This window comes from Hyperolius riggenbachi, chromosome 8 (assembly GCF_040937935.1).
Source record: "Hyperolius riggenbachi isolate aHypRig1 chromosome 8, aHypRig1.pri, whole genome shotgun sequence".
Taxonomy (NCBI): domain Eukaryota; kingdom Metazoa; phylum Chordata; class Amphibia; order Anura; family Hyperoliidae; genus Hyperolius; species Hyperolius riggenbachi.
Window position 1 is genome coordinate 100026913 of NC_090653.1, and position 24024 is coordinate 100050936.

A 24024-nucleotide genomic window follows, 5' to 3' on the forward strand; every position below is an offset into this window, starting at 1 on the left:
TGGGTCCCGCGCGCGATCAGCGCTTGTCAGCGGGACCCAGGCTTCTTCCACCCGGCCGCCGGAGTCCCCCTTACCGCTCTGATCTTTGGGGAACCGGCGGCCAAAATTAGCCCATAATTAGCCGATCAGCGGAAGAGTGACAGGGGCAGCGTAGGGTCACAGGGGAGGGAGGGGAGGGAGGGAGGGAGGGAGTATACAAAAAAATTGAAATAAACTCCTCTGATTGGGCCAAAACAGCATTGTATTGGATACAATGGGATTTTGTATCCAATGCAATGTTGCCTTTTGCTTCCTGGATTGCTGAGGTGTTGTGGCTGTTGAGCTGGAGAGGAGCTGGCTGTGATCTCTGTGAGTGCTTATCTAATCTTGATTTCTGCCTACCTGTTACCGATTTTTGCCTGGACTTTGACTATTCTTTTTGCCTTCTGCCTGGATTTGATTGATTACCCGTTGCTGATTTTGCCTGGACTTTGACTACTCTTTCTGCCTTCTGCCTGGATTTGATTGATTACCTGTTGACGATTTTTGCCTGGACTTGGACTACTCTTTGCCTGCTGCCTGCACCGACCTCTGCCTGGATTTACTATGGCATCATCCTCCAGAAGACGTCTCACCGTGGAAGCGCTGGCGGAGTTGGAGGACAGCGATCTGCAGTCACTGGCGGACTCCAGTGATAGCGACGCACCTGGGGATCTGTCATCCGACCCAGATAGCGACAGCGACGCCATCACCAGCGACGTTAGTAATGTCCGGGTTTGGTGCCCCATCGACCTTTCTCAGTCTCCGCCACCGCCCCCACGTTTCCCTTTTACTGGGGAGCCTGGCCTGAAGAAGGAGTGCGAGTGCAACCCCCTGGCATACCTGCAGCTTTTCTTCTCGGAGGCGGTTATTGAGAGGATAGTGGAGGAGACTAATCGCTATGCGACCCAACAATTGGCTACTCCTCAAGGACCCTTTTCCAGAAGCAGGACCTGGGAGCCGGTAACAGCAGCGGATATTTGGCTGTTTTTGGGCCTGATCATTCTGCAGGGAGTGGTGGGGAAGCCCCTGCAGAAATGGTACTGGAGCACGAATAAGATCATTGCAACCCCCTTCTTCGGTACAGTTATGTCCGAGTACCGTTTTTCCCTTATAATGAAATTTCTCCACTTTTCTAACAATGAAACTTTTGAGGAGTCGACCCACCCTGCTCCAAAACTAAAAAAAAATTGGGAGGTCTACCAGATGGTGGTGGAAAATTTCAGGACCACGTATGTGCCACAGAGGGACATCAGCGTGGACGAGAGCCTGATGGCCTATAAGGGGAGGCTGAGTTGGCTCCAATATATTGCTTCCAAGCGGGCCCGCTTTGGGATCAAGTCATACACGCTATGCGAGTCAAGTACCGGTTACATCTGGAATACTATTTTGTATACGGGAAAAGGCACAAAATTTTGTCCCAGGTTTAGCGAGTTTGGAGTGGCGACATCGTCTGTATTGTCCCTTCTGGAGCCTTTGTTGGACAAAGGCTACTGTCTCACCACAGATAATTTCTATACCTCCCCTGAACTGTCTGAGATTCTTATAAAGCATAAGACTGACACCTATGGCACTGTTAGGGCTAACAGAAGGGAGATGCCGTCGGCCTTTGCCAAGCAGAAGCTAAAGACTGGGGACATAGCTGCTTGGCAGAAAGGGAAGATGTTAGCCCTCCGGTGGCGGGACAAAAAAGACGTCTGTCTCCTCTCTACTGTTCACGACACCTCCACTGTCCCCACCAGAACGAGAGGAGGAAAAGATATGGTAAAACCGCAGGTCGTGGTGGACTATAACCACACCATGGGTGGTGTGGACAAAGCTGACCAGGCGGTGACCTTTTATCCTGCTGTCAGGAAACAGCAGAAAAAGTATTACAAGAAGATTTTCCGGCACCTACTGGAACAAAGCATTTGGAATGCATACATTCTGCACAAGCAGGGAAGTGACAGGCCAGTGACGCACGCTGATTTCATCTGGAAACTGTGCGAATGTATCTGTCTAAGGTACCAGACTGCATCGGATGCCAGAGTTGGACGCCGTGCCTCTTATGTGGTAAATCCGGAGCGCCTCACTGGCCGCCATTTTATGGAATACATTCCACCAACTCCCAAAAAAAATGCCCCAACTAGGACATGTCATGTGTGCTGCAGCAAAAGCGACGAGAAGGGGAAAAGAATCAGGAAAGAATCACGATTCTACTGTCCAGACTGTGATGTTGCCCTGTGTGCAATTCCTTGCTTTAAAATATACCACACACGGGAGGTGTATTAGGAGTATATATGTACATACTGCATAATCTGCTGCATTATTTATACAATTTTATTTCAGATTATTGATAAATTTATTTACTTCAACAATTTTGTGTTCCTGACTTTTATTTATATGCAGAATGTCTACCACACTTTTATTCGGATGTATTTTGGTGAGTTAAGACTTAAAAATCGGAGGCCTAAAATTAACGAAAAAAAATGTACCGCTTTTGACTCCTAATTCCTGACAGAAATGCACCGCCAGGGAGGTTAAGTATTAAAGTGGATCCGAGATGAACTTTTACTCATTGCATAATTGTGTTCCTCTCCTATTGTTTATAGGGCATTCCTCAAGCCAAATACTTTTTTGTTTTTGTTTTAGTACTCTAATTCCCTATAAACTAAAGAAGCCACGCCCACAGGTTTTCAGAGAGCCAAGGAACTTTCAGACAGTAGCAAGGGTTCATGGGAGCTCAGTCTGGGCAGGAGGAGGGGGAGGTATTACTAGCCAGAGATTTCAGAGGCAGAGGGGAGGAGGAGGGGGGATTAGGTTTTTTTGCTCAAGATGCAGATAAGCCTGCCCCTGTGTAATGTTTACAAACAACATGGCTGCTGTCATTGTATCACAGGAAAAAATAATCATATTCTATTAAAGCTGTTTGCAGCTAGATTTGCTGTGTAAACTAAATCTAAAGTTTAGATAAGATATATAGACAAGTTACTTGTTATAGTTAGTTTTTCATCTCAAGACCGCTTTAAAGCGGACCCAAACCAAACATTTTTTTAATTCAAATTATTTAGTTGCACCACTCTGACACATACAAAGATAAATAAACACTCCTTCAAGCCTATGAGCATTTCAGTGCCTGCTTTTCACCCTCCTCTTTGCATAACTAGCAGTCCTGTGGTTAGGAGCGGCACACCTTTCCGTATATTGCGGGTGCAGAACCTTAGATGCAAAGCTACATCTATCATAATTTCCAGTAGTCCAAAGATAGGTTCGTACACCAGCTTCTCCAAAGAGCCATAAAAGTAGTTTTATTTCACCATAATGCGTCAACACAGAGCATGACAATTGTTTCGGGGCCACAAAAGGTCCCCTTCCTCAGATAAGTGCAGACAAACATGACTTGTTTGTCTGCACTTATCTGAGGAAGGGGACCTTTTGTGGCCCCGAAACAATTGTCATGCTCTGTGTTGACGCATTATGGTGAAATAAAACTACTTTTATGGCTCTTTGGAGAAGCTGGTGTGCGAACCTATCTTTGCATAACTAGGGTTATACAGGAGGCAGCCATTAGCAATTCCTCCTTTGCTGGACACCATCTACTCCACAGTTTGCCGGATTCTGTCCCAGCAATTTGAAAGGAAGGGAGGGGTTTCTCCAATAAATGTAAAATATTTTATATTTGTCATCATACAGCTGAAAAAAGGCTGCTATTTATTATTATAATTTAGAAAATAGATTTCATTTCTGAAATCTTGTATTTTTAATTTGGGTCCACTTTAAGTACTCTTCCTCTACTTTTCTGCTATTTCATTTAGTTAGCTCCTAACATTTAAACATATTAATTGGGCCTGATCCAATTCATGTTTTCTCCTAGGTGATATCTTCACATCTTATCATAAAATGCCTTTTAAGCCACCAGCAATCAAGAAACTACTTTTTCACCTACTTTTTGGCTGGTTAGTGTACTGGTTAAAGGTTCTGCCTCTGACACAGGAGACCTGGGTTCAAATCTTCTTCCTGTTCAGTAAGCCAGCACCTGTTCAGTAAGGAAACCTTCGGCAAGACTGTTACTACTGCCGTAGAGCGCCCTATTGGCGAAGCTCTGTCGCTTTGAGTCCGCTAGTAGAAAATCACAATCTTGTCTTTTGGTACTTTTTCAGTTGCAGAGTGCTGAAACGTTATTTTAAACAGAAGATAAAAAACTAGGAAAAACGTAGGAGAAAAAGTGGGTTGGCTATGAAACAAAACTGTCTTCTTTCTTTCACCTGCAAACCATATGCAGGACAAGGAGTTAAAATTGCTTGGGACAGGGAACCTCATGCTGTCTATTTTTTAATATGTATTTAAATATGGACTGTCTCTTTAAATTTTATAAGATTTCCCAATTCACTTGGGGACAAAAACAAACAAAAAAAAAAAACGATTATAGATGTAATCATGTGAAAGCTAGTACCAGTAAAAACTGGTAAAATCTGGTATAATCCTTACCCCCTACAGGCCTACTAATGTTGTATTTTTTTTCACTAAAAATGAAAAGCTTTAACCCTCCTGGCGGTTTGCTAAAAAATCGCCAGGGGGCAGCAAATCTTTTTTTTTTATTATTTTTTTTTTTTCATGTAGCGAGACAAAGTCTCGCTACATGATAGCCGCTCCGATCGCCTTTGGCGATCAGGAGATCCCGTTCAAAGAACGGGATCTCCTGGAGGGCTTCCCCCGTCGCCATGGCGACGGGGCGGGATGACGTCACCGTCGTGACGTCAAAGGGGATTCCGATCCACCCCATAGAGCTGCCTGGCACTGATTGGTCAGGCAGCGCACGGGGTCTGGGGGGGGGGGGGGGGGCGGCTGCGGCGCGACGGATAGCGGCGGATCGGCGGGTAACGGCGGCGATCGGGCACTGCACGCAGCTAGCAAAAAAAAAAAATTATGCAAATCGGCAAAGCGGGGCCTGAGCGGTGCCTTCCGGCGGCATAGCCCGAGCTCAGCTCGGGCTTACCGCCAGGAAGGTTAATAAAAAAAGTAACATTCCCGTGACATAAGTTTGGAGGCTTTGAAGTTAACCCTGAAAATCAGCAGCACATATTTTAGTGTTCAAAGGGGTCATTCTACCTTTTTTCATATTTAGGGTCAGAATGACAAAATCCAATTTCCAGGAAAACTGAAGTCCAAAATTCCGCTTCTCATTCCTACTATTACTACTATTCCATGTTTAACTGTTCAATTTTTATTTAACAAATAACTACAAAATATGTAAAGCAGTAACTAGAAAAGTTATACAACAGATGACTTAAAAAATATACTTGTTCTCTAAGGTTTACCGTATTTTTCGGATTAAATTGGTAGGGGCAGAAAATCACTGTGGCTGACGAGCTGTGGATGCAAAAGGGAGTAGACAGGGCTCAGAGCACACGGCAGAGAAATGCACACAGCGGCAGTAAGCGGATGGATGCAGTGGGCTGAAAGCACATACCCTCCGTAGCAAGCCGCCTCAGCATTAGTCACATGTCAGCCGGCATATTCCTGGTTCTTCCTGCCCACGTGGCTCTGAGTCTTCTGTTGCCAGGGTTACGCAGGCGCATACTGGCAACGGAAGACTCAGAGCCACGTGGGTAGGAAGAAGCAGGAATATGCCGGCTGACATGTGACTTAGGCTTCGGTAGCTCAGTATGGAGGGTATGTGCTTTCAGCCCACTGTATCCATCCACTCACTGCCACTGTGTGCTCTGTGCCCTGTCTACTCCCCTTCGCATCTGCAGCTCGTCAGTCGGCTCCCCGCGGCCGGCAGGGCTCCTGCATCCACGCTGCTGTCTCCTGACCACCACTCCACCTCTACACAGACCCTGTTCTCTCTGCTCCACCAGACCAGACCTCATATCACCGCCACAGCACCAACCTGACTAGACGCACCAGGTTTAGTATATTTTTTCCCCCTGGTTTTCGCCGTAATAACCTAGGTGCGTGTTATGGTCCAGTGCATCTTATGGTCCGAAAAATACGGTACTTAAAGGAAATCTGAGGTAAAATAAAGAACAGATACCATACTTACCTAAGATGATGGAAGTCTCTGGATGTTGGATATTTTCAGAGGGGCTTGGCAACGGTAAGGTTGAGGACACAGGAAGTCTTTGGACTGTCCAGAGGCTTCCCTCTATCTAGGTAAGTATCTGGGTTTTGTTTTTTTATTCCACCTCGGTTTCCATTTAAGTGTTATTGTACTTTTTTTTCTGTTGGTTTCCTGCCAATTTTTATAGGTGCAGTCAGATCAAAACAGAAACTTTTGGTGGGAGATTGATCAGACCACTGATATTTTTAACAGAGTTTTAGAAGTTGCCATTATAGAACAAACATGAGCTCGGTGTCAGTCCAGATGTCTGGAAGCATTTGTGCTTCCATTGCAATCTATGCAGAATATACAGTATGGTAGAAGTGTATAATATGGAAGTGTCTCTCTTGCCCAGTCCATTCATATTTCAGCACCTTATGAAGCTAAAGTGGAAGGCTGGTTACTATGGGAAAGTTTAATCTTTTGAAAGTTTATAAATGTGGTATATGTTGTTGCACATCTTATTTATACCAGAGAAGCTCTTACATTAAGGGCCTATTTCCACTACATGCAGAATGGATGCAGAAAAACTCCAAAGAATGCCTATGGGCCTGTTTCCACTAAACACGATTTTTCTGATGCAGATTTTCCCATAGGCATTCATTGGAGTCAGTTTTTCTGCATCCAATCATCGGGTAGTGGAAATAGGCCCTAACACAGGCTTAACATAATCCTAGCCATAGTGTTGCATATATTTATACTTGTTTATGCCAAGAAATATACTTTTATGTTCTGGCATTTCACAAGAACATAACTGTAACTTTATTGCTCTTTCTACTCCTCCCTAAACACAATCTATGTACGGAATGGAATGTAGCTTTTCCTGTCTATTAAAAGACAACTATCAATAACAAAGTGTCATAAAACTGTAATGAACAAATCAGAGCAGGATTATCTGCCAGGCAACCTAGGCATATTCTTACTCAGGGGCCTAGTGGGTGTCAAAGGGCCCACCTGCCAGCTTCTTTGACTCCTCTCTACTTCAGCTTACCAGGAGGACCACAAGGAGGACCCTTATCTGCTACTTTGCCTACATCTACTACCTTGCAACCGTGCCTAGGGCCCCATTACATCTTAATCCATCTCTGGAGCAGATAATGCCTGAGTATTGTTTAATAGCTGTGTGAACATTTTCCCATTTTTCATATAAAAAAAATCAGCTGCTTTACTTTGTGTCAGTATTAGCTGCATCGGAATGGTCCATTAGCAGAGGTAACTGTTTTTGATGTGAAATGTGACATTACAGCCAGTGCTGGTCTCTGCATCTCTCAGACAAGCATGGAGTATTTTTGACAGTGAAAGTTTATCATGAAAATCTCGCCTTAAACAGGCCATAAACTAGTTGATTAGCCTGTGGATATACAGCCGATTTGATCACTGTGATCACGAATCTGCTGTGAAATCTGTAACGTAAACGTTTCCCCTATTTATCCGTCTGAAATCGATCAATTTGGTTGACCACACAGGACAGAAAATTTTGCTTGATTTGTGGCAGATTGCGTTGCTACTGGTGTTTGATTCTGCGATGACCAATGCAGAATAGCACAGTAAACTTACTTGGCCCGCTGATACTTGTCCTCCCAGTCTGGTGGTTTAACTTCATGCCGCAGGTGTCCTCCATGTGTCCTCTTTTGTTCCGTGTCAACAAGTTCAAACACTAGAGCCCTGGCAGCATACCCACAGGAGCGCTAGTGTTTGAACTTAAGCTTGTGTCACATGACAAGGAACAGAAAAGGACACAGAAATGAGGAGAACAATGGCGTGGAGTTAAACCACGGGACCCAGGAGGACTTGGTCCAGAAAGTTAAGAGTACTGCTGCCAGGCGGGGAGAGCACAGATGGGGAACTCCTTGAGTGGCAAGGCAGGTGTCAGCTCCACAGATTTTTTTTTATTGATTCCATGCTTAAAGCTATTCAAAATCTGTGTGAAGTGTGTGGGCAATCTATAAATCCCTCTCTGATCAGATTCAATCAGAGAGGGATCTATCTGATGGTCGAAATGGTGGCTATCTATAAATGAATAGCCACCTTTAGTGTCACAGATAATTAGCAGAGAATGTTTACTTATATAGCAGATAAGAAATACATTCCTTCTGCTTAGCACCGCATAGTGCTTTATCCGCAGATGCAGTGTCCCTGGGAGCCCTGCATCTTATCTGGACAACTCACATAGGACCTGACGTTGCTAGAGTAATACGAATTACTGACAAGCATTACTGGTAGTAATGCATGTTACCACAGCAACGGTCATGCTCAAGTACCGCTGGTCGCACTGTTAGTGTAGAGGAGGAGTTTGGACAGCTGTTTGCCAATGAAGTTTCACTGTTATTTCAAAACAAGAAGGGCCTACAGGACCAAGCCAGCCTGGTATTTTTAATATATGTATTGCAAACCATTCAGACTTACAATGCACAAAATGCACACATTAATGCAACTTTACTTTCATTTAAGTTCTCTTTAAATACTAAGTATGCTATTTCATGTCTTTTAATTTTACAGGTAAATGCCAAAGATCTGGATGTGAAGTTTGCCCATATTCAGGTTACCTATGTGAAGCCATATTTAGAAGAACAAGAACTTTGCGATAGGAAGACTAATTTTGAAAGGAATCACAATATCAGCAAATTTGTTTTTGAAACTCCATATACTCTTTCAGGCAAAAAGCATGGAAGTGTGGAAGAGCAATGCAAGAAAAGAACCATACTAACAAGTACGTCATCTAACGTTCAGTTTATTAAAAAAAAAAAAAAAGCTGTCAGGGAGGAAAAAATCAGTAAAGTAAGTAAACAAATCATAATTTTAAGCATTCTCATAGTGTGAGAGCTATATTTACTGCCAACATAACCTCCTCAGGTACTGTACTTATTGTGAATCGGAAATAGAGTCCAGTAAGTATCAAAAACATCAGTAATGTCTATTCCCAAATATTTGCACACAGCAGGTGTATTTTAACCTGAGCTGACATAAAAAAGATATTCCAGAGCCACCCCGTGTCCTCTTAGACCCCACTGCCGCTGGCCCAGACCCTCCTCCTTTAGTTTGTGGCCACACCCCCTTCTTGCACGAGCGCGACCATACTGTGCCTGTGCGAGTACATTATTTTCAGTTCACATTTTCATTATTTTCAGTTCAGGCTTTTGCATCAATTACTGCCTCAATGCGGCATGGCATGGATGCTATCAGCCTGTGGCACTGCCGAGGTGTTGAAAGACTAGGATGCTTCTATAGCGGCCTTAAGCTCTTCTCCAATGTTCGGTCTCATGTCTCTCATCTTTCTCTTGGCAATGCCCCATAGATTCTTTATGGGGTTCAGGTCAGGCGAGTTTGCTGGCCAATCAAGCACAGCAATCCCATGGTCATTGAACCAGGTTTTGGTACTTTTGGCAGTAGGGGCAGCTGCCAAGTCCTGCTGGAAAAGTCAGCATCTCTGTAAAGCTTGCCTGTGTAAGGAAGCAAGAAGTGTTCCAAAATCTCCTGGTAGATGGCTGCGTTGACTCTGGACTTAATGAAGCACAGTGGGCAAACACCAGAAGATGACATGACTACCCAAATCACACTGCTCTTCAAGCATCTTGGATTGTATGCCTCTCCATTCTTCCAGAAGACTTTGGGTCTTTGATTTCCAAATGAGATGCAAAATTTGCTCTCATAAGAAAAGAGGACTTTGGACCACTGAACAACAAACCATTTTTTTTTTTTCTTTAGCCCAGTTAAGACGCTTCTGACGTTGTTTGTTGTTCAGGAGCGGCTTGACAAGAGGAATACGACATTTGAAGCCCATGTCCAGGATCCATCTGTGTGTGGTGGCTCTTGATGCACTAACTCCAGCCTCAGTCCACTCCTTGTTAAAGTCTACAACACTTTTGAATGGCCCTTTTCTGACAATCCTCTCCAGACTGCTGCTTGTGCACCCTTTTCATCTACACTTTTCCCTTCCACATAATTTTCTATCAATGTGCTTTAATACAGCACTTTGAGAACTTCCAACTTCTTTTGCAATTACCTTCTGAGGCTTTCCCTCCTTACAGAGTGTGTCAGTTATGCTTTTCTGCACAACTGTTAGGTCAGTAATATTTCCCATAATTTTGATTCCTACTGAACCTGACTTAAAGACCATTTAAAGGCTCAGGAACCTTATACAGGTGTCTTAGACTAATTCACTGATTAGAGTCTGACACTTTGAGACTAGAATACTGAACCTTTTCACAATATTCTAATTTTCTGAGACTTTGATTTTAGGGTTCTCATAAGCTGTAAGCCATAATCATCAAAATTATAACAAATAAAGGCTTGAAATATCTCGCTTTGCATGTAATGAGTCTACTTCATATATTAGTTTTTCCTTTTAAGATGAATTATTGAAATAAATGAACTTTTGCACGATATTCACATTTTTTCGAAATTCACATGTGAAAAGGTGAAAACAATTGGCAATAGAATGAAGCAGAACAGATAGACCCTTCACAAAAGAGAGTAGATACCCCCGAAAGAATTGCACTCAAAAGACTCCACAAGATCTATAACAATAAGGAATGGGTAGTGCCAGGCTCTCGATAGATGTAGTTGTTCATGGAAAAAGGAAATTGTCAATAATGAAAGATTCATTATGGAATTCAGGGTTTGGAGGGTTATGGTGATGTTACAGAATATGATGACATTTTTGATTAAATGTTGATGTTTTTGTTTTGTTAAAGAATAAATATAGATTGTTGATCATGGAAAAATAAGGCATTTCCTTAAAGGATACCCGAAGTGACATGTGACATGATGAGATAGACTTGGGTATGTACAGTGTCTAGCACACAAATAACTATGCTGTGTTCCTTTTTTTCTGTCTCTGCCTGAAATATTTAAATATCAGGCATGTAAGTGGCTGACTCAGTCCTGACTCAGACAGGAAATGACTACAGTGTGACCCTCACTGATAAGAAATTCCAACTATAAAACACTTTCCTAACAGAAAATTGCTTCTGAGAGCAAAAAAGGGGAATTTCTTATCAGTGAGGGTCACACTGCAGTCACTTCTTGTATGAGTCAGGACTGAGTCAGCCACTTACATACCTGATATTTAACTCTTTCAGACAGATAAAGAAAAAAAGGAACGCAGCACAGTTATTTGTGTGCAAGGCACTGTACATATCCATGTCTTATCTCATCATGTCACATGTCACTTAGGGTATCCTTTAAAATAAGCCTTATCACATCTTTTGGAGCAAAAATTAATATTAGATCATAATTTTGTTGAAACATGGTATGTACACAGTAAAAAGTAGTGGCAATAAGATGGGGTAGGATAAAGGAAGGACCATGCCAATATGAGCCTGCAGTCTAGAGAAACTATGATATGAATAAACCATCATTTTTTTCCCCCAGCATCAAATTCTTTTCCATATGTCAAAAAGAGGATTCCGGTTATTTACGAGCATCACGTCGATCTGAAGCCGATTGATGTGGCGATTGATGAGATAAAAGAAAAGACAGCGGATTTGCAAAAGATCTGCTCTTCAGCAGATGTGGATATGATCCAGTTACAGCTGAAGCTGCAGGGCTGTGTGTCTGTGCAGGTAATTCTGTGCTTTCGCTTAAAGGCAAAATAATATAGGTTACCAGCATGACGTGTGTATGTTGTTATGTGAGCCAGTTTAGTTTCCGCAATCATCTTCTAACCCCTGCATACAGAATGACAACTGGATATTGATGTCTTCATATAGTCAGTTCAGACCACAGATATGTGACCTCTGCAGAATGAACTGAACATGCACAATCAAAAGCACCACTAGGGTTGGTGTCACCTGGTGCGGAAACGCATGGTGTCACCCCTCTCTTACCAATGAGCCTCCAACCTCAACAGGCTAAACCAAACCAATAATACTTTTTTGTAGTAACATTACTTGCTACTGACGTTTGTTGAGAATGGAGTTGGGAAGGGGTTATACTGGAGGGCAGGAAGTATGTCACTAAGATTCCCGTCGGTCCATGCAAGTACGCCGTGATGCACCTCCGTCATTTACACTGTGTGCGTCACTCATTACAACCAAGCACTGTGCATTAAGAGCGCTGCTTGCGGTAACACGCTGTTGCCATTGTGTCAGATCTGATATTTCGAGCGCACCGCAAGGGACAGCTATAAGTGTGAAAGTCCTCTTTTGAGGTACATCTGCCAATCTTTAGTGCTTTAACTGTAGGAGCAGATGAAAGAGAAGATCCAGGTCAGTGGTCCATTACTATGACCTGTAATAGATATGTTCCAGTGGCCATGGTGCTGACAAAGGCAAATTTCTCAAAAATAGCATTCTATAGTACTACCATCAATTCATCCTAGAACCACATACTGTATATATAGCAAAGTCCCCAGTATCAGAAACAGACAGGGATTGCCAGATGCCGGATACAAGAGCTTGCCGGTTGCTTGAACCTGCGGTACATTAACACCAACTACCCCCCCCCCCCACTGAGCAGCAGAAATATCTTGCCAATCCTCTGGGTGCCGTCTTCTGTGCATCCTACAGCTCCCAGATCCCAGAGGCTTTCCAGCATGGGGTGAAGTGATATGCAGGGAGCTGTGCATGGATGACAAAGAGAGGCTGGGAGCTGCATGGGAGATGCATAGAAGACGGCGCCTGGAGGATCGGTAAGTCATATCTTCCTTGCAAATCAACAAAGTTCCACCCCCATTATCGCCCTGCAAGGCAGTTAGTTCAGACTCCTGGATGCCTGAGTTCCAGATTGATGAAAGTTTATTTCTAGATAACGTGGATTTTGCTGTATTAGCTATATCCACTGACTGTAGATTTCTGTTACCAGACAAATAATCTTCACCGTACTAAAATGTATGTTTCACCTTACAGCAGACCATACAATTATGCAAAACAAATCCGCTCTTAAAGTAAACATTAAAGCTAAATTCAGCTTCCCTTTTTCAAATGTATATTATAGTAAATTTGCATTAATTTGCAATATACAGGGTTTTTTTGCATTGCATGTCAGTGTTGCGTGTTAATCCTGTATCTCCCACTGGAGCAGAGGGCCTCAACAAATGTCAGTACTTACTAATATTTAAAATTGCGGGCTCCTGTAGCTTCTCTTTCTGCAGAGATGACAAAGCAATTTTACTGAAGAAAAGCTGACCATGCTCCTTGTGAGCACAGATCATTGACCCGCCCACCCCCTCTATCTGCTGAGAGATTAACTCTTTGTACCTAGCACTGCAGCTACAGCTCAGTCTCATAATGACTTGATTCTGCTGAGCTGAAGTTCTGGTCACAAATAGTGAATCTTTCAGCCACACAAGGAGGGTCTGGAGAGCAAGAGCTGTGAACTTTCACTCTGTCAGCTCCATGCATGCTGGGGAGGATCTCTGGGTCGCATGACCCAGAAATCTCTCTGGAATAGCTGCATCAAATAAGTTGTTTGAGTAATGACACAGACCCCTTTTCAATTGTATTAACAATCAGAAATATATGGGAGGGGGAACTAGAGCTTCAACAATGTAAGATGGGAAATACTCTTTCTTTTATCTAACTTTGTGATTCCCAGGGCCGGATTTGTGGAAAGTCCTAGGGCACGTGCCTAGGGCGGAGCCAAGGAAGGGGCGGGTTGACAAACGAGCAGTCTACCTGCCTCCCAGACTCCCCACAGCCGCTGACACTATTCCTCACAAAAATGTAGTTAGAGTGGCGCCATGTTTGTCAGCAGCCGCCCCCTGCTTTGCTCTGCAGCAGAAGCGGCTACTGACAGGGACAGAGCGGGCAGCTTTACTAATCTGAGTGTGACAGCCAGGAGCAGCGGCTGTATCGCTGCAGCCCTGCTCGCTGTCATTCTCTAACAAGTCACATGGTAAGGCTGCCCCGCCCCCGCTTCCTCCCTCTTGCTTGTGTGCTCGGGCAATTTGAAGCATGCAAGAGGAGTTCTGCTCTGTGTTTTCAGAATCCACAAACAAGAAAGTGAAAGGACGCTCATCTCATCCCCCTGTTTTCCACATGGCTGCACTACTATGGGCAGGAATTGTACAGCTGCTGATCTGACCTGGTGTGACATCCTGTGAGGGAATGAGAGCACGTGGTGATTGAGTGGAGGAAGGGACCCAGGACACTGTAAGTTAGAAGTACTGTGTATGTTTTAAAGGAGAACTAAAGCTAAACAAAAATCAGCTTAAACAGGATGTACACATTTCTGGAGTTTCTTCCAGCCCCCCAGAGTGTTCTTGCCCCTCAGTTCCTTAGGAGTCCTCTTTGTTATATAGCTGTCACTCCTCTTAAAAAGCTACAACTGGGCACAGTTACAGCTATGGCACATGCAAAGTCCTGTGTGCACAGCGCCCCCTCGATTATGCTCCCTAGCAGCAATGGCCAGTAAGGTTCTGTGCATGTGCGATCTGGAGTATTTTCAAACTACGCATGTGCAGATTGCTCTGGGCCACGGCCGCCTTGCTGCTTGGAAGCATAATGCACCATAGCTGCGACTGAGGTCAGTCGCAGCTTTTTAAGTGTGGCTATTGCAGATGGAGAGGAGTCTAAAGTAACTGATGGGCCAGGAGCAGTTTCCCACCCCTGCCACCGGAAGAAGCCCAAGTATGTGTAAATCCTGTTTTGTTTTTGCTTAGTTCACATTTTCTGGAGTTGTGTGGTGGCGTTTTTTTTTTTATTTTTTAAAGTACACCTGAGCTTTGTTTAAAACTATGCATTTTTATTTACCTGGGGCTTCTTACAGCTCTCCGTAGTCATTGAGGCCCCACAGCATTCCCTGAGCCCCCTCCATTCTTTACTGGCGGCTTTGTAAGTAGGGTTGCCAGGTGTCCGGTTTTAGACCGGACAGTCCGGTTTTTGGCCGCTGTGTCCGGTGCAAAAAGGCATGCTAAACCGGACAATTAAGATGTCCGGTTTTATGCCTTTTCCGGCGGCTGTCAGTATTGACAGCCGCCTGTAGCAGGAGGAGAGCAGCGCAGTGGAGGGAAAGCGGTGGGCAGCGGCGGAGAAGGGGGCCATCTCCCCCCCTTCTCTCACCTTAGATGCTTTCCGTCCCTCGCTGTCTCCTCCGATCTGTGTGTGGCTGACTGGCGGTGGCGCTTGGCAGCGGGCGGGACTTACCTTCCGTGTCGCTCCATGCGCCGGCCGGAAGTTCTGGTGCCGCAGCCGCTGCTCTGGTCTGCATCAGACCAGAGTAGTGGCAACTCATCCCGCGCGGCGCCTGCGACGAGACCAGTCACCAGACGGAGGAGACACGGAAGGTAAGTTCCGCCCCTCTGCCAGCCACCGCACACACCGATCGGAGGAGACAGCGAGGGAGGGAGAGGACCCTAAGGTGAGCGAAGGGGGGGAGATGGCCCCCTTCTTCACCGCTCTCCCTCTTCTCTGCGCTGACTGCTTCCCTCCTGGGGGGGGGGGGACACACCTGCCTACATATACTGGGCCCATATACACCCTGGCTACATATACTGGGCCCATATACACCCTGGCTACATATACTGGGCCCATATACACCCTGGCTACATATACTGGGCCCATATACACCCTGGCTAAATATACTGGGCCCATATACACCCTGGCTACATATACTGGGCCCATATACACCCTGGCTACATATACTGGGCATATATACCCCCTGACTACATATACTGGGCCCATATACACCCTGGCTACATATACTGGGCCCATATACACCCTGGCTACATATACTGGGCCCATATACACCCTGGCTAAATATACTGGGCCCATATACACCCTGGCTACATATACTGAGCCCATATACACCCTGGCTACATATACTGGGCCCATATACACCCTGGCTACATATACTGAGCCCATATACACCCTGGCTACATATACTGGGCCCATATACACCCTGGCTACATATACTGGGCCCATATACACCCTGGCTAAATATACTGGGCCCATATACACCCTGGCTACATATACTGGGCCCATATACACCCTGGCTACATATACTGGGCATATATACCCCCTGACTACATATACTGGGCCCATATACACCCTGGCTACATATACTGGGCCCATATACACCCTGGCTACATATACTGGGCCCATATACACCCTGGCTAAATATACTGGGCCCATATACACCCTGGCTACATATACTGGGCCCATATACACCTGGCTACATATACTGGGCCCATATACACCCTGGCTACATATACTGAGCCCATATACCGCTGGCTATATATACTGGGGACATATTCCCCTGCCTACATATACTGGGGACATATACCTCTGGCTACATATACTGGGCACATATATCCCTGGCTACATATACTGGGGACAACTGGCTGTTTGTCATTATGTGCAGTTACTGGTGAAAAGCTGTCTCTTATTATGTGCATTTACTGGTGAAAAGCTGTCTCTTATTATGTGCATTTACTGGTGAAAAGCTGTCTATTATGTGCATTTACTGGTGAAAAGCTGTCTCTTATGTGCATTTAGTGGTGAAAAGATGTCTCTTATGTGCATTTAGTGGTGAAAAGATGTCTCTTATGTGCATTTAGTGGTGAAAAGCTGTCTCTTATGTGCATTTACTGGTGAAAAGCTGTCTCTTATTATGTGCATTTACTGGTGAAAAGCGGTCTCTTATTATGTGCATTTACTGGGGAAAAGTGGTCTCTTATGTGCATGTACTGGTGAGGACAGTTAGTGACATGGCTATGTACTCTGTAATGTGCTGCAGAAGATGTCAGTGCGATATAAATACTGTAAAAAACATTTTTTAAAAAGCCCATTGCTTAGCCCCACTCTACATAAAAGTGCGCTTCTGACTCCGCCCCTAACTCCACCCCCTGTCCGGTTTTCTCCATCAGCCGACCTGGCAACCCTATTTGTAAGTTTGGCACTCTGAGTGCGCATGCACAGTCCCATTCACACACCTTTCTCAAGTATGCCCCCTTCGTTCCACCCTGGTCCATTAACTCACACTGTGGCCCCCAGTTCTGGTCCTCACGTCTCCCTAATGTGTGGGTGGGAGGTCATCTGATTACCTATATTGAGAGTGTATGAGCACAACCGTACTGTGTATGTGCAAGTATATGCCCAGTACTGGGCATGTACTGACCATACTCAAGAATGACCAGTATAATTGGGCTTGTACACAGAGGGAAGCACAGCCTTGAGGAAGAAGAGGGCCCCAAGCAGCAGTGGTGGGGTCTGAATATCATCAGAGGGTCCCAGCACTGGAACAGTGGGCCCCAGGAGGATCTACTATGGTAAGTATCTATATTTTATTTTTCCTTAGGCTCACTTTAAGACTATGGCTTCAATTCATCAAGCATTACCGCATTCGGTAATGCTGAAAACAGCTGACTTAACGAAGCGCTTTAGAAAATGTTAATTCATCAAAGCTGTTACCGAATGAGAAGCTGAAATGACACAGCAATGAGATAAATTACCGACATGTGCTCAACAAATGTTAATTCATCAAGGTTCCCACATTCGCTAACACATTCGGTGATTATCTCCAGCTCTCCCCTGTCTTTACAGGCTTCGAAAGCCTTCTGTGTGAATGTTTTCATGATTAGCAGGAGCAGGCAGCCAATAGAAACAGCCCCTGTTCTCCTGCAAGTGCCACTGATAGGTCACACAGGCTTCTCCACATAAGCTTTCAGACCCCCCAGGCAGTGAGCAGAGAGAACGGGACAAAAGATATCCCCAGATTCCCTTCGGTGGTGTAACCCTTTCAGGCCCTGTTTGATAATGCAAAGATGCTGGTGGTGAAATCACCAAGCATGGCATTTGTAATGTCTCCAGGAAGTTCATCTACGTTGTGGCAAATAAATAAAATGTTAAGAAAGACTGATCGACAGATTCAGAGCAGCAGAGGCAGTATAAATAACAGTAACTATAACACCTTTACATCTAAAGGGATGTCTGGATGCCTTCTATTGTTATCAGCTTGTAACAACACAGGGACATTCCAAGCTGCTCTGCACCACTCTGCTGTTATCGAACAGCCTTTGATGAATTGAAGCCTAGTAGTTCGGTAACTTAACGAACCTCTACCACACATGGGAAAATATTGATGAATTAGCACAGTGAAGTGTAAAATACCGAATGCGGTATTTTAAGGACTGGGGTTTTGTTATCGAACACCCTTTGATGAATTGAAGCCAATATCCTTGAGGGAAAAGTGTGTGTAAGTTCGGGGGTGGGGTTGGTTGAGATGCTGTTGGTCAGGGGGCGGCTGGTGAAAGTGGGCCTTGGGCAGTAAAAAGTAGAAATCCGGCCCTGGTGATTCCAGTAATGGTTGTATAAGTAATGCCTAGGCATTCAGACAGATAATAAAGGAATTCTAATTATTCAGCAGTGTAAGAAGCAAAGAGTCGGCACTACAGTGGGCAGCTGTGATATAGGGGGATATGGCAGGATGCACACACTTCAAGACATTCTGGTACAGCTAGCGTGCTCTGATTAAGGCATTCCAATACTGTGCAATGAAGAGAGAGAGGAGAATTGGCACTGCAAAATGTTGTTTTTAATCCAGGGTGTAGCATAACACAAACCAATACATGGTAAACAAATGTGACATACCAGTGCTTAGGAAGGCGGTGCAGTGATGGTGGGTGCTGGACACAAGTAGCCTTGCCTAGGCTACTTGTGTCCAGCACCCACCATACCTGAACCGCCTTCCTAAGCACTGGTATGTCACATTTGTTTACAATGTATTGAATTGTGTTATGCTACACCCTGGATTAAAAACAGCATTTTGCAGTGCCGATTCTTCTCTCTCTCTTCATTGCACGGAATTTTAATTATAACATAATGTTTGTGAGTTGTGGAATTTCTATGTCACCATTAAGATGAAAGCTTTTGAGGCTACTTTCATATATAACGCATCGCATAGTGTTGCAGTATGTTCCCCCACCGCTATCACTACCTGCAGTGCGACATTGAGGAAGTGGCTACAGTGACTCTGCAGTGCATTACCGAGCGGTACAAGTGGCAGGCATTTGCATTGGAGTCTTGGGCAGCGCAACAATCTATTTAGATTGTTGCAGTGGTGGTGCGTTCAGCATGCAACAATCAGGGGAAAAACAGTGACATAGTGCCTGTCCAGCGGGGAGCATGTCATTGTTTGGGAGGGCGGAGTTATGCATATTACCAGCTGGGAGCATGTCACTGTTTGAGGGCGGAGCTATGCATATTACCCTGTTGGTGCACTCTGACTGCCATATGGGGTAATGTGCACAGGGAAATGAGGCAGTGTGATTGTCCTGCCCTGGGGTCCCCTGCTGCAGGATAATCTCTCCCCACCTTGTGTGATATTAGCCTAAAAGAACCAAGTCACAGAACTGATTGCTCTTCACACATGGCTAGATTTTCATGCAGTCATAAACTATTTTAACCACTTCAGGACGAGAGCAATTTTCACATATCGGCGCTGCTGCTCCCATTCATTTGCCAATAACGTTATTACTACTTATCACACCTAAATGATCTATGTATTGTTTTGTTTCAGGACAAATCAGGCTTTTAGAGAGTAATATTTTTTTTTTGTAATTACCTTATTTTATATGCATTTTAAAGGCAAAAAATGGCAAAAACACACTATTTCTCCATTGACATCCATTATAGCTTTACAATAAACAGCACTAACTATAAGTTAAACCCACAAATTGTATTTGCTTATCCATTTTTTTGCTTTCTCATTGTTACAAAACCTTATTTGCCAAGCACACCAAAATGTATTTTACAACTCAAACCGTGCAAAATGATACCAGATGTGCCTCATTTAGTAACAAACTGGAGGTGAACTCTGCACAATTACACTGGACGTGTACACTCGTCCACTTTGGCTGAAGTGGTTAACACAAATCGCAAAACAGCCAAACAGCCCAATGTGATAATTTTAATGCTTTTAAAATAATTTCTATAATGTGTTCTATTGAAAATGTTCTGGTGTTTTCATTTGATAAAATGATCACATTTGATTGAAAAAAAAAATCACAGAGAATCAGTTGACCTTAAAGAGACTCCGTAACAAAAATTGCATCCTGTTTTTTATCATCCTACAAGTTCCAAAAGCTATTCTAATGTGTTCTGGCTTACTGCAGCACGTTCTACTATCACCATCTCTGTAATAAATCAACTTATCTCTCTCTTGTCAGACTTGTCAGCCTGTGTCTGGAAGGCTGCCAAGTTCTTCAGTGTTGTGGTTCTGTGATCCATCTCCCCCCTCCAGGCCCCTCTCTGCACACTGCTGTGTGTTATTTAGATTAGTGCAGCTTCTCTCTGCTCGATTATCTTTTACAAGCTGGATAAATCCTCCTCTGAGCTGGCTGGGCTTTCACATACTGAGGAATTACATACAGGCAGAGCTGTCTGCACTCTGCAGGAAGAAACAGCCTGACACTTCAGTGGAAGATAGCTGCAGGGGGAAAAAAAACACACAAATGATCTCTTGAGATTCAAAAGGAAGGGTGTATACAGCCTGCTTGTGTATGAATGTAATTTCTATGTGTGGACATACTGTACATCAACTTACTTCCTGTTTTGGTGGCCATTTTGTTTGTTTATATACAAACTTTTTAAAACTGTTTTTAACCACTTTTAATGCGTCGAGGAGCGGCGAAATTGTGACAGAGGGTAATAGGAGATGTCCCCTAACGCACTGGTATGTTTACTTTTGTGCGATTTTAACAATACAGATTCTCTTTAACTTTCAGCTTGATTTTGCATCAGATTCATGGTTAAGTTGTACAGCTGCAATAGACTACTTCCAGTATATTTTAGTATACAAATAAATGCAGTTAAAGCACACCTGAAGTGAAAGGGATGTGGGGGCTGACATATTTATTTCCTTTTAACTGCTCTGTGACCACCTAACGCAGATGGGCAGATCGACGACTGGCTCCCCCAAGACCGCCTATCGCCGATTGGTGTCAGGTCCTGGAGGCGGGACTCAGCAGGGAATGCGTGCGTGTATGTGCATGCATTCCCTGGTGACACGCAGAGTGGGGATCCTTGATCAGCCTGCCAGCTGCAATCGGAGCTGGCAGGCTGTTAAAAAAAAAGACTATTTTCATTTGTACAGAACAAGTTCATAAACGCTCAACCCCCATGACAACACATACCAATCGGTGCAGGATCTAGAGAGCCAGTCCTTTAGCAAATACAGTGAAGAAAGGATCCGCAAACCAGGATTGGCTTAGTGAAAAAATGTCCGTTCTTTATTAGAAAAATCCACATGACAGAAAATGTGCAATAAAATCACAGGATCGACTGACGCGTATCGGGCTTACAATCTGCCCTTAGTCATAGTCAAAGTGAACCTGTCAAGGAGGCAGCTTATAAATGGCTGAGAGGGATGACTCCACCCCTCACAAGCCAGCAGCCAGGTCCTTGAAGGGAAACATTACAGACAAATAGTAAAAGCAAACTTGCAATGTATAAAATATTACAAAAAGGTATAAAAAGGTAAGAGTAATGTAAAACAGAAGAAAGATAACCACTGGACTACAATATTATTACAATGGAGCTGCGATGTTACTACAAGAAAATACCAAAAGAAGAGAGGGCAGATACAAGGACAGAGGGGTACTGTACTCATCAGTAATCATATACTAAATTCAAATCCCAACGCTTATTGAAACCCGCAGGTGTACGAGTGCCTAACCTATGGATCCAATATGCCTCTCGTTTCAACAAGAATCTTTGTAGATCACCTCCTCTAATGGGACAGGTGACTCGTTCAACTCCCTGAAAGCTGAACGATCTTAGATTGCTTTTATGTACAGTTTCAAAGTGTTTGGAGACTGCTGACTTCTGAAACGTGTTCCAATGTGTGCCGCAGTAGTGCTCGGCTATTCGTGCTCTTAAATTGCGAGTAGTGCACCCCACATACTGAAGCTTGCACTCTAAACAAGAAATAACGTAGATGGTGTATTTCGTGTCACAGTTGACATATTGTTTGATGGGAAAGCTAGTATTAAATGTATAGGAGGGTACTGTGGTCCCCCGCTTGTGACAGTGACAGTATTTACAGGTTCGATAACCACAAGGGTATGAGCCTACCGTGGTCAGCCATGTAGGGGTATGTAATGAAGAAGGGGACCTGAAAAGACTGGGGGAGAGGATGGAACCCAGGGTCCTGGCTTTTCTGGCGGAAAAACGGCAACCACCATCGAGAACTTTTTTAAGTTTGGGGTCTGAGTGTAGAACTGGGAGATATTTTCTCACAATATTAGTAATTTTTGTAAATTCCAAACTATATTCTGTAACAAAAGTGACTCTGTCAGTACTGCCTCGCTTCCCTTTCACAGTCCCCAATAAATCTGATCGTGCTCTCCTAGTCCCTTTGATCCGTCCCAACTCGAGTTGTCTATTTGTGTACCCCCTCCGTCTAAGTCTATCTTCCACCTGATTGAATTCAGATTGTAAATCACATGGGTTGGAGCAGTTGCGGGCTGCTCTAATAAACTCTCCTGTGGGAATAGCATTTATAGTGTGTTTAGGATGACATGAGTTAGCGAGCAGAATCGAATTGCCTGCTGTGGTCTTACGAAATGTACGTGTGGAAACCAAACAAGATGTGGAATCTCCTGTCAAAGTTAAATCGAGGTAATCAATTTTAATGTTATCAGAGTTCATTGTAAAAACCAGATTCAAATCGTTTTGGTTAGCATATGCCAGGAATTCCCCCAGGAGGCCAGGAGGACCCCCCCACACCAACAACAAATCATCAATAAATCTCCCATACCATATGATATGGGAGGCATAAGGGTTAGAATCCCCAAAGATGCGGAGCTCCTCCCACCACCCCATGTAGAGGTTGGCGAGGGAGGGGGAAAATTTAGCCCCCATAGAAGCTCCGCATCTCTGGAGAAAAAACCTAGAATCGAACATAAAATAGTTGTGTGTGAGGAGGTACTCCACGGCCTCCAGGAGAAAGACCCGCAAAGACACATCAAACGTAGAATATTTGATGAAATGAAATTCCAAAGCCTGGAGGGCACGATCGTGTGGAATCGATGAGTACAGAGAGGCGACATCCATGGTCGCCCATGTGTATCCGCCGTCCCACTCGAAATCCTTAAAACTAGAGAGAACATGACGAGTGTCCTGCAGGTACCCAGGTAACCTGAGGACAAGGGGCTGCAGATGTGCATCGACCCACTCACCCAGGCGCTCGCCCACGGAGCCAATGCCCGCAACAATAGGACGGCCCCGGGGGGGAGCGCCCGGTTTGTGGATCTTCGGGAGGTGGTGGAACACGGGCACAACCGGATGGAGAGGGCAAAGATACTCAGCCACCCGTTTGGTTAAAACACCCATGTCCTGCCCGCGGTCCAGCAGCCCCCGAAGATCCACTAGGAAGGCCTGGGTAGGATCCTGGAGCAAGGGCCGATACACATCCGCATCGCCCAGCTGTCTAAGAGCCTCCTGTTGGTAGTCAATGGCATCGAGAACTACGACCGCACCCCCTTTATCCGCCGAGCGTATGACTATGTCACTATTGCTTTGAAGAGATAGAAGAGCCTGACGCTCGGAGGAAGTAAGGTCGGACGGGGCCCTGGAACATCTAGGAAGGTTGGTCAGTTCCTTCTCTATGAGGTCCTGAAAAGTGTCTAATTCTGGGGATCTGGCATTGACTGGATAGAATGAAGGATTAGAAACATTAACTGGAACTACCTGTTCTACACCCACCCCTGAGACACCACTTGTGTCAAGGTCCCGCAGCGCCACCAAAGTCCTAATGTCTTGAAAGGAGGGGACATCCTCAATTGCACTTGAAGACAGGGACTGTGGCGCAGCAGAATCCAACACTTCAGAGTCCTCTGTGAGAAAATGTTTTTTGACTACCAAATTCCTGACAAACTTGTTAAGGTCTAGAATAGTTCGGAATATATCGAAATGGTGGGAAGGGGCAAAGGACAGACCTCTAGACAGGATCTTCCTTTCCTCTATAGAGAGTTGATGTTTAGA

General features: G+C 44.5%; 1 protein-coding gene across 4 annotated transcripts in view; it reads left to right on the plus strand.

Annotated features, from left to right (window-relative positions):
• DOCK11 (dedicator of cytokinesis 11) overlaps positions 1-24024 on the plus strand; it is a 404878-nt gene that overhangs the window by 349501 nt on the left and 31353 nt on the right. For all 4 annotated transcript variants that reach the window (XR_011023561.1, XM_068250928.1, XM_068250930.1 and 1 more), the window contains 2 exons: positions 8600-8810; positions 11474-11664. Coding sequence is in view for 3 of the 4 variants with exons in the window: in XM_068250928.1 (XP_068107029.1) it covers positions 8600-8810; positions 11474-11664 (402 nt within the window). In the remaining variant the exon portion in view is untranslated. The remainder of the gene's footprint in view (positions 1-8599; positions 8811-11473; positions 11665-24024) is intronic.